The sequence below is a fragment of the Bison bison genome, unplaced genomic scaffold (genome assembly GCF_000754665.1).
Source record: "Bison bison bison isolate TAMUID 2011002044 unplaced genomic scaffold, Bison_UMD1.0 scf7180017864220, whole genome shotgun sequence".
NCBI lineage: Eukaryota > Metazoa > Chordata > Mammalia > Artiodactyla > Bovidae > Bison > Bison bison.
The window spans coordinates 699,273-711,349 of NW_011494792.1; the positions used below are offsets into that span (position 1 = coordinate 699,273).

A 12,077-nucleotide genomic window follows, 5' to 3' on the forward strand; every position below is an offset into this window, starting at 1 on the left:
ATAACACTATGCCTGTAGTCATTTTCAAATTAGAGACCGTCACTCCACATATAAGTGAAAACATACAGAACAAGTATAGCAAAACAAAAACAAATTCACAGATACAGAGAACAAATCAGTGGTTGCCAAAGGGGAAAGTGTGGGGATATGAGCAAATCAGGTGAAGGGGACTTGGGGTTACAAACTCCAAATATTATTTATTTCAGTTATAAAATAAGTCACAGAGATGTAATATAGAGCACAGGGAATACAGCCAAAGTTATTATACTGTAATAACTTTGTATGGATAATAGCTTAAAAATATCTAATTACTATATTATACATCTGAAACTAATTTTATAAGTCAACTATACTTCAATCAAAAATAATAATGATAAAAAGACAATTCATTACTAGTGTAAGTTGAAATGTCCTTGTGATCCATTTATTCTGATGATTTTAACCACCTAAATTTCTTTAGCTCTTTAATATTCCATACTATATCCAGACAACTTTCAAGTTATGTGAAGTATTTTAAATATTTCTGCATCATTAAGGAAAAAAAGAAAAAATATTATTTCAATCTTAAAAATAGATGAACAAAAGAAAATATAAAGAGCATATAGGCTCCATTTCTAATTAGGGATGAAATCCAACCTGATGTTACTTAGTATTAGAAGCTTTTAGAAAGGATGGCAAATATATCTGTTAGTTTTAGGAACTAAAAATATCATGGAGAATTGAACGTTATTTGACCTATTTATTCACCCACTTGACAGAAATCAATCACCAAGTTTAATCCTAAACTCTCAGCCCAAAAATGGCAATGAACGAATATCTGTCAATAGAAACAGACAAGTCCACTCTTAGTGAACTTCTTGATTGCTCTAATGTAATGGCAAGTTTTGATAAAGAGGAAGATCTGCAAAAGAGCACATACAAAAATTAAGGTAGATAGGCAGTGACATATGAGAAAGACAGATAAGACAGTTATGACATTTTATATAAAATAAGCCTTTTACATTATTTCAACCCACTCCAGGTCTCTTGCCTGGAAAATCCCATGGATGGAGGAGACTGGTAGGCTGCAGTCCATGGGGTCACTAGGAGTCAGACGTGACTGAGCGACTTCACTTTCCCTTTTCAGTTTCATGCATTGGAGAAGGAAATGGCAACCCACTCCAGTATTCTTGCCTGGAGAAACCCAGGGATGGGAGAGCCTGGAGGGCTGCCGTCTATGGGGTCGCCCAGAGTCAGATACGACTGAAGCGACTTAGCAGCAGCAGCAGCAGTTTGCATTATTTAGCTATGGCAGTATCCTTTTAACAGGAAATATAGGGCTGTGAATCAGCAAGAAAGCACACAAGAAATTTTACAGAGAAACATGGACCTCTTCGGAATCAAATAGATCAGTTGGCCTCCATTGAATAAACAACTTAGGCTTTTTAAATTACTTTTTTCCTCGCTATCTACAAAAGGTAAAGCACCTTTAAATTTTAAGATTAAGTTGTCAATTCTTAGGGCAGATTTTCCTATTATTAAGTTTCAGGAAAGGAGGGGAAATAGGGGCAGCATTAATTTCTTTACAAATGGCACTGCTCTCAACAACTCAGACTTTCACTGTCCAGGGAAAAACAGATACCAAGCATGGCATTTTGACCCAGCTTTAAGTTGACGGAGTCTATGTAGCATCATACTTGATTCATTTGATGCAAAATCAGTATTGATTAAGCTAAGGCAGTTAGGAGGATAGTTTTTAAGTGGCGTTAGTCTTTGTTATGATTTCTAAGTCCCCATAAGCGCACTTGGATAATTGCTAAAGCAAAATACAGCAGGAGAAACTATAGAAAATATGAATGCAATAAAAAGAGATTATTTTCTTAATGCAGCTCACTTGTCAATTTACTCTGAGAGACATATGGTAAAATTGAAACTAAAGGTCACAGGCTGCTTGAGATGCATGAACTTAAAAATTAAAGAAAGTCATCAGCAACTTGGTCTATATTCATTACCATCATCTCATTCAGGAAATCTCTAAAAGGCAAGTGGAACTTTAGAGCCCATGAAAGATGAATTTTTGTCACCTTGGCCCTAGAGTGGCTTGAGGTCAGAGAATTAAAGCTATCATAAGTTAATAACAGTTTGTGTAACCTTACCCTTAAGGAAAGTGAACATAACTGTTTAGAATTTTGTTTTACTGCATTTACCAGAGTTTGTGTGTGTGTGTATGTGTGTGTGTGCCCTTGAAAACCACTGTCACTTCCCCAGTATGAACTCCCTAAAGTTAGGGATGAGTTTTGTGTTCATTGTAGAAGAGAGGGCAACGTATGTTGGAGGATTCATTTTCCAGCCCTCTTCACATCCCTCCTGATTTCTCTTGAAGTGATAAACCTTTCGGTATCTAACTTGACTAATTACTTCTATATCCTTGACATTTAAACTCCCCATCCCACTGTTTCTCAATCTGGGGACGAAAGATATAACTTTACATACATGTTAAAATCAAAAGACTTATGTGAAAATGCACATTTTACCACAGAGATATATCCTTTTAGAAAGGACAAAACAGAATGTGTAAAAGTCAAGAAAAAAAAAATGAGGAAAATGTATTGAGAGTATAACAGGAACTGAAAATCTTACTTACTCATCCTTATTCTATATTTCTTAGTATTTAGTGTGTAAATTTTGAAATCTTGACTTCAGCCAGCAATTTTGAATGAGAATAAAATACTCTTTGATAATACATGAGACACCTAAGTGAAAGATAATGCTATATTCAAGAAACTGCAGAGAAATAAAGGCAAATGTTACAAGAAATGACTGCTATAATTTTATAGTTCCTCTAACTCAAACTAGTCTCCAGATCTCACCATCATTATCTCTCTCATTTCCTTTCAGTCTAATTAATCAAAATCCTTCCTAGATGTTCATTTCTGGTCAGTATGTCTTCCTGAATACGAATAAGAAATAGAATACCATTCAATGTTTGAAATTATGGGGGTAATCTCAATGACGGAAATAGATGACTGGCAAAAGGGAAGGGAATGCCTGATTAAATATATTCATGAAGATGTCAAAGCCTTATAAAGCCAACATCTGGGGAAGAGAAAGCCATAGGACGAGAGCTTCCTGGTGAAGTGTGTTTCTTGAAATCATCACCACCATGGACAGCAAAGGTTCGTCGCAGAAAGGTATGTACAGCAGCTTGTGGAGTTGTTGGGTTTTATCCATGTTCCAATGGGGGCATTAATTTGAAATTTGAGGAAATATTCTCTTAGGTTTCAGGATTACAGAGTTTAGAAGAACTAGCTAATCCTGCTCTAGAAATCAATTGTATAGGGGCACAATAGGACAGTGGTTCTTGAATGGAGGACTGTCTTCCAGAGACATTTGGTTAATGTCTGGAGATGGTTTTGGTTGTCTTAATATGGGGCAGGGGTGCAACTGGTGCCCAGGGGGCAGAGATCAGAGATATTGCTAAGCATACTACAATGCACAAGTTAGCCCCCAGAACAAGTACTTATCCAGCTCAGGGTGCCAATCATGTCAAAGTTGAGAAAACTTAGACTGGAATAAGACCAAAAATGTCTCTGAGTCCAATTCATCACAACTCCAGAAGGTAGAAACAAACATTTTCTAGTTACCAAGATTCTTATGTGGTGTGGCTAAGATGAGTCAGTCTGATGAAACTTTTAACTCTGAAGCTATAATACAGACAGTGACAGCAGAGTAGTCTCCTACAATACTTTGTTGACTGGGTTTAATCCAAATGATATCTTAGAAGAAAACACAGGCTAGTAACAATAATCGCCTTTACTTGCTTGGTTGACATTCGCTAGAAAAAGAAATTGCAGATAACTAATGAGAACTTACTGTATAGCAAGGACAAATCTACTCAGTGCTCTCTGGTGACCTAACTGGGAAGGAAATCCAAAAAAGAGGGTATATATGTATACATACAGCTAATTCACTTTGCTATACAGCAGAAACTAGCATAATATTCTAAAGCAATTATATTCCGATAAAAATTAATTTAACAAAAGAAATTATAAGGCAAAGACATTAATTACAAAATTTATCTTATGAAACAACAAAAACATTTCTTTTTTATCTCATCTTAGGCTGTGGAAAAAAGTCCTTCAGATGATAAAGGTTCAGATAAATGTAGTCAGAGTTAAAGAATATCTATCCAGTTATGAATTTCCTAGAACCAATATTCCAATTTCTCTATCTATAAAGTACTTTATATTTATACTTGTAGATAAAACAGTTAATCAGCTGTGTTACATGACTGTAAAGTACCTAAAATAATCTCTTTGGAAATATGCCTTTGAAAAATTAAAAGACTGTTACATGAATTATCTCACAATATTGATATTTTTATTTTGCAGCTAAAAGGTTGTTCATTCTATACTACATTCTATACTAAATAGTCTTTTAGATATTTTCAGGTGTTGAAGGTTAGGTATTTTTTCACCCTAAATCTTTAGCCCTTGCCTCGTTTTGTCTTGGACACTTTCCAATTACATTTATTCAAGATTCCAGACGAAAGGAGTTTTTTGGTAAACACATTTCTACATTCTTTATTTTATTTGGAGCAATTTGAACTTAAACATGATTTAAATCATTGCCTTTTTCCTTTTGAAAGTGTAAGTTATTGATATGTTAGTGGTTCATATCAGTCCATCTGCTGAGATAGTAAATTGGTGACTACATTGTCTCTGCTAATTGTAAAGGACTTTAAAAATGAATGTTTTATAGACAGAGAAGAATGAGTGGATAAAATCGTCTTTCTAGGGTCACTGCTGTCATGCAAAGACAAAATATTTTTCTCTACTAGTAATGGCAATGATCGCCCCAAGCACGGGTCATCACAGCTACTGATGGGGTCCCTGTTACACACATGCAACCCAAGAGCCCAACTGCCTGTGTGTTGTGACATGAGGAAGTGAAAAGATGACAGTGTGGTCCCCAGTCACCTCCATCTGCTAATCATGGGACTTGGGGGAAAATCACTTGCCCTAAGTCACTGTTTATTAATAAAATCTGATGATAATAATGGAGATCACTGGAAAGAGCCCTGATGCTGCGAAAGATTGAAGGCAATACAAGAAGTGGGCGGGAGAGGATGAGATGGTTAAATAGCATCACTGACTTAACAGACATGAATTTGAGCAAACTCCAGGATATAATGAATGAAGGGGAGCCTAGAATGCTGCAGTCTATGGGGTGACAAAGAGACTGAACTTAGTTATGCACAACAAGAATACAGTGAAGGCCGAGGCTATCTCAGAGGATTATCATGAAACACAAATTTTACACATTTTTAAAAGCTTTTAGCAAAGTATCAAGGAAACGGATGGGGTTAGCAGATCCAAGATGCAGTATCCTTTTTCTCTTAGAATTCTCTTTGTGTTCAATAATAGGGTTCAGGAAGTCATGTGTTTCTTCTTACCCACCATGATGGTAAACCACACAAATCAACTGTGCTGTTCTTGCCATTTCAGTGTCTAAAATGCAAGCATGAGTCAGTAACAGTGAAAAAATGACAAACTCCTACAAGCTGCTGAGAATCTGCAGAGAATCCCAAGACATTAGACTATCGTAGGAGAATGACCTAAACACGCTGACTCACATTAATTTAAATTCCAAGTGTTTGCAGAACACAGGAGCACTTCTGGGAGCAATACAAAAATGCATGGAGTAACCTACTTCTGCAACTATATATCTGTGCAAATATCATCATCCATCTAAATTTACACAGTGGAAGGTGTTGCTTCTTCCCCACCCCAGCTGCTACAGCACCAAATCCTGCTCAGGGCAACAGGGAGAGATGAGGCCTCCCTGGACAGGATGGCTTTTGCTAACCTTGGGCTAATACATCATCTCAGAGCGGCTCATGTTTTTATTTAAGCAGGGTCCCGCCTGCTCCTGCTGCTGGTGGTGTCAAATCTACTCTTGTGCCAGGGTGTGGTCTCCACCCCCGTCTGTCCCAATGGGCCTGGCAACTGCCAGGTATCTCTTCGAGACCTGTTTGACCGGGCAGTCATGGTGTCCCACTACATCCATGACCTCTCCTCAGAAATGTTCAACGAATTTGTAAGTACTGTATTTCTTGCTTATTTCCAGAAGAAACCTTTGCGTAAGTGACTGGGCTATACTATCCTTTAAACAAGAAGGCTGCATCAGCCAAACTTCAAAGAACACACTTTCTAGGTCAAATAAGACATTAGTTCATAAGATATGGTAACTGAAGAAAAGATGTTTCATGAAATCTCCATGATTCTTAAGCAGTGACATACCTGTTTCAATTTGCTTTTATTTGTTAAATTTCCAAAATAAATTTAAAGCACCTGTATTTGTCAGCTTGGACTCTCATAGCAGAATACCATAGACTCAGTGGATTAAACAACAGAACTTTATTTCCTTGCACTTCTGGGGGCTGGAGGTCCCGGATCAGAGTGCCAGCAAGGTCAGTTTCTGGTAAGGGCTCTGTCTACCCAGGTTGGCTTCTCCCTGTGTCCATGCAGGGTTGGGGGCAGGGAAGAGAAACAGAGGAAAGACACAGAGACAAAAAAGAAAACTCTCCAGTGTTTCTCTTCATAAAGACTCTAACATTTTGGATCAGTGTTCTGCCCTACGAGCTCATTTAACTTTAATTAATCCTCATAATCTTCTGGGCTTCCCTTGTGGCTCAGCTGGTAAAGAATCCACCTGCAATGTGGGAGATCTGGGTTCAATCCCTGGGTTGGGAAGATCCCCTGGATAAGGGAAAGGCTACCCACTCCAGTATTCTGGCCTGGAGAATTCCATGAGTGGGACACAAATGAGTGATTTTCACTTTCATTGTCAATCTTCATAAGGGCTTCCTAGGTGGTGCTCGTGGGGAAGAACCCTCCTGCCAATGCAGGAGACATGAAAAATGCAGGTGCAATCCCTGGGTCAGGAAGATGCCCTGGAGGAGGGCATGACAACCCACTCCAGTATTCTTGCCTGGAGAATCTCCATGGACAGAGGAGCCTAGAGGGCTATAGTCCACAGGGTTGCAAATAGCGGTGCACAACTGAAGCGACGTAGCTTGCACACAGTCTTCATAAAGACCCTTCTCCAAACACAGTACTTCGGAGATTTTTGCTTCAACACATGAATTTGGGGGAGAAGGAAATGGCAACCCACTCCAGTGTTCTTGCCTGGAGAATCCCAGGGACTGGGGAGCCTGGTGGGCTGCCGTCTATGGGGTCACACAGAGTTGGACATGACTGAAGTGACTTAGCAGCAGCAGCAGCATTCGGTTCATAGCAGTACCTGACAAAAAGCACTCTTAGGTGGGGCTGGGAAAAAGAAGCATCTTGATTTTCTGGTCCTTCAGTGTCTCTCTGGGCATTCTTCACCCAGCACACAGTAAATAGCCAATAAATGGGAACTGCACTTCAGTGAACTGGGTGGATGGAACACATTAGACAGAGCTGAATTCCTGTAATGAAAACAAATAATGATAGTTTTTTAAATGCTACAAATTACTGTTCTAAGATGTGCAATATATGGGTTTATAACTACAATAGAATGCTTGGTTTATAATTGGAAACAAAATTATTCTCTTTCTGATGAAATTACTTTTAAAGTTGTATACTCTTTTATGTCAATCAAGGAGCCCATAGTAGAGCAGAAAACTGATAAAAAATGGTGCTCAAAGTTTCTATTAAATTCATATAGTTCTTTTTATTCACTAGTTTTCCTTTCATCTTCCATTTTTGACTGTCATCTTTTTTTCCAGATCTTCGAAGTAATCTCTTTAAATGCTCACAACTTTTGCTAAAGATAAGGTTTTCTTTATCAACATGTTAGCTAGTTATTTCGACTCTCCTTCTCAGTCCATTGCTTACTATTTTCAAAAATTTTATGCCATGTTTTTCTGACTTACCATTTTCTCACCATCAACAATGCTGTATTCTGCATCTGTGAAGCATACTAAGCTATAGGTTTGTGGATTCAGATTAGTCAAAGAAAAGTTATAATTATATATCTTCTTTTAAGGGAGTACATTGGTTCCAATCCAAAGTAAACAAGAGATTAAATGTCTACATAGGTATCATACATATGCACTATATTTGGTTCAAATACTAAAAAAAGATGATACTTAATAAAGCAGTTAATATTTCATATTTGGGTTATTTTTAGTGTTTGCTATCCAAATAGTAACTATGGGAAGGATGAAATGAAACAAGGGAAAAAAAAAGAAGGAAAGAGGTTGGAATTTAGATGACAAGCAACTGTTTTCAGAGATAATAGAAAGTAAAAGTAGGAAAAAGAATTACTTTCAATTTTTATGTGACCCTCATTAAAAAAAATTATTCATCTATCAAACGTGTTAATATTCTGCTAAAGGTTCATTTATTGAATGCCCAAACAACCCTAACGAATTGAATTTGCTTGATTGCTTCCAGGATAAACGGTATGCCCAGGGCAAAGGGTTCATTACCATGGCCCTCAACAGCTGCCATACCTCCTCCCTTCCTACCCCTGAAGATAAAGAACAAGCCCAACAGACCCACGTGAGTCTTTTATCCGGGTTTTCACCAGAACAAGTGAGACAGTGCACTGGTGTCACCAGGCTTCAGGTTATTAGAGGTCATGGTAACTGGACATGCAGAGAAAGGCGGAGAAACATTATGCATTATGCAGTTGCATTATGCAGTTGATGAAATATGAGTAAAATCAAGGGATGACTATAAAGATCTGTAGCAGCAAAATAAATAACAGATCTATGAATTGTCCATGCGGACAACATAAGTTCAACCAATGCATTAGATCCAAGGTTGCAGCCATTATACTGTATGAAAACATGAAATAAATGGAATGTCCATGTTTAAAATATAGATTTAAAAAAATCATGGATATGTAAGAAACACAACCCGTTTTGAGTATTCCCTGTACTAGTGACTCCTACATGGGAGTCACTTCTACACTGCACTACTTAAGCCACCAATTCTGCCTTTCAAGGCTCACCTGATTCTTCTACTTCTCTGACACCTACCTCATTCTTGACTGACTCCTCTAACACCTCTTATTTTTAATTATAAATCTCCCTCCAAAACGGGTCCTAAAAAATATTATGTTTTGCTTCTCATGGTTGTGATGATTGCCTTTGTTCTGATGACCACATGTCTACCGATAAGCCTCAATCATGTATCCCAGATCCAAATTTTTATCATTATAATTGCTCCTTTCTCATTCCCTGAACTAGGCACAGCGCTAACATTATTTAAAATATTTCCACATGCACCTCCCCTTAAGTACAATCTGTTCTCTTGCTTCAGCTTTGTTAGTGATACCAGGATTTTTTTCATCTGCTAATCTTCTTAATAAGGAGGATGATAAAATGAAGGAAGAAGGTCAAGAAGAAAAAGGAGGACTTTTAAAATAAGTTTAAAATAAATTTAAAATCTATTGAGAGCTATTACCTTGCCATACAATTTACAAAGCACTTTGTTTTCATTACTATGTTTAATCCTCATGAAAATTCCTGTAGCACAATGACCGTTATTACACTTCCTGTAATATGGAAACCAAGACTCAGAAAAATTGTGGAATTTGTACCAGTCACATAGGTGGTAAGCAGTGATTCTGGGTTTCTTCCAATCAGAGCTCTCACTCTTCCTCTTTAAGCTACAACGCCCCCAGGAAAACCATGCTGCCACTCACCCTAGAGTCTGAATTTCATTTCAGCTCCCTTACTCTCACATCCCATCATGTTTCTATTGCAATGTCTGTTTGATTTTTCTCTGCTGTTCATTTCCTGTACCATTAAAGTAGTTCATGGCCATCAAGAAATCAAGAATTTTAATCAGAGATGCTCAGCCCCTGGGAGCATGTCCAGTCCTGATAGTAGTGAACTAGGGGGCAAAACCCTCCATGGGGAATCCCACTAATGCTCTTAATAAAGACAACACTGTGCCATTTTCTGCCCAGACACATTTCGACAAAATAGACTGCTCTGATATCAGCTTGGGGGCTGATGTTGGGATGGACTGAGGAAAGTGTGGTTAGGAATGTCATATCTTCTTTACTGCCTCTTTGTTCTAATATCATAAAAGGAACTACCACTCAAAAACTAAAAATACATGAATGAATCACTGGGTGAAAATGAGTTGGGCACTGGTGGAGTCCTTCTTTCCTGGGTCAGGTACTCCAGGCACATACTGAGTTCCAACAAAATACTTAGATTTCTCTCCCCAGACAAGCAAAGCATTCAAATATAAAAGAACTCACTCAGTGGATGGCAGAATTTCAGAGGGAAAAAGAAAATTCTTTATGTTATAAATTAGAACTCATCAGAAACATTGGTTACTAAAATAAGCCAGATTTTTAAGTATTTCAGCAAAGTATAAACCGATAGCTTACATTTTATAATTTTGCAACCTTCAAAAAATTTTCAATACATATAGGAAAAACCAGGAGTTTTTTAGGTCAATCACTCTGAGCAAAAATCACATGTTACCAAATCCACTGAATTATGCTTATTTTAATGAGATTGTTTCTTGTGGTTGTTCAGCATGAAGTCCTTATGAGCTTGATTCTTGGGTTGCTGCGCTCCTGGAATGACCCTCTGTATCACCTAGTCACCGAGGTGCGGGGTATGAAAGGAGCCCCAGATGCTATCCTATCGAGGGCCATAGAGATTGAGGAAGAAAACAAACGACTTCTGGAAGGCATGGAGATGATATTTGGCCAGGTGAGCAGCCTCATGAAAGCTTCCTTGCTATTTTCATGAATGAGAGAGGTGATTTCTGTAATGAGGAATGAGTTTTGAACTATCTCACTGTACAAGAACACAATTCAGGCCTTCTTTTTCTAGACCGGTGTTACATAAAGCAAGAACCTGTTCATTCATAGTGATAGATTCTATTGTAAGTGAATTAGAATTCCACAGCAATTTTTCACAGGTATAGTCTTTCTTGAATTGCACAGTTACACCAAAATCTTGCCTCTTCCTGGGTACAGATGGCTGAAATATTTTCAGGGATAAGAGAATTAGAGAATACAATTTGCAAGATAAATGTTTTCTTCAAAATATCCCAAGATATCCTCTACTGAAATTCAGCTTGTATTCTTTCTCTATTCTCCTCAAACCACAGGATGAGAGTGAGAAGAAAGAAAAGAGAAGATCAAAACCAAATACTTGAGTTCTGCTTTAGTTTTTATTAATAAATTACTAACATATATCTGATACACTGGCTCCAAAATCCAAGTGTAGAGACTTTCATGTATCTTCCCTAATTTTTAATTTGATAATTAGAAAGAACAAAGATGAGCAAATACTACTAAAACTCATAATAACTCATTATCTTTTGGATGTTTAGGTTATTCCTGGAGCCAAAGAGACTGAGCCCTACCCTGTGTGGTCAGGACTCCCGTCCCTGCAAACTAAGGATGAAGATGCACGTTATTCCGCTTTTTATAACCTGCTCCACTGCCTGCGCAGGGATTCAAGCAAGATTGATACTTACCTTAAGCTCCTGAATTGCAGAATCATCTACAACAACAACTGCTAAGCCCACATTCATCCTATCCATTTCTGAGATGGTTCTTAATGATCCATTCCCTGGCAAACTTCTCTGAGCTTTATAGCTTTGTAATGCATGCTTGGCTCTAATGGGTTTCATCTTAAATAAAAACAGACTCTGTAGCGATGTCAAAATCTAAGACTGCAATTTTGTCAATGTTTCTTATCTTCATTTAATAGACAATCAAATGAAAACCCTTCCTTATGATTGAGAGAAAGAACTTCTGATTAAAATTTGTCACAAATAGCAGAAACTGACATTACAAAGACCATTAATAACTTACTTTAGAATCACAGCAAATTATTCTGGGTCAAGTTATTAGAATTAAAAATTAGATAAACATTCATTGTGTTGGTCATGCTACCAAGAAGACTGAATTCTCAGGATTTTTTTCCAAAAGTCAGCCAACTTTCACAGAATTATAACAGACAATGTAAATGCTATGAAATTAGTGTACTCAAAGAGCATGAGGTTTACTGAACTGTCTAAAGATTGTTATAATGCTGTCTTAGTCCTTTGGGGCTGCTATAACAA

General features: G+C 37.6%; 1 protein-coding gene across 1 annotated transcript; it reads left to right on the forward strand.

Moving 5' to 3' along the window:
• The first annotated feature begins 3,087 nt into the window (after positions 1-3,087).
• LOC104992619 (prolactin) lies at positions 3,088-11,677 on the forward strand. Its single transcript, XM_010845567.1, has 5 exons — positions 3,088-3,170; positions 5,897-6,078; positions 8,424-8,531; positions 10,532-10,711; positions 11,340-11,677. The coding sequence occupies exons 1-5, from the start codon at positions 3,143-3,145 to the stop codon at positions 11,529-11,531; spliced, it is 690 nt and encodes a 229-aa protein (XP_010843869.1). The 5' UTR covers positions 3,088-3,142; the 3' UTR covers positions 11,532-11,677.
• The last annotated feature ends 400 nt before the right edge of the window (positions 11,678-12,077 follow it).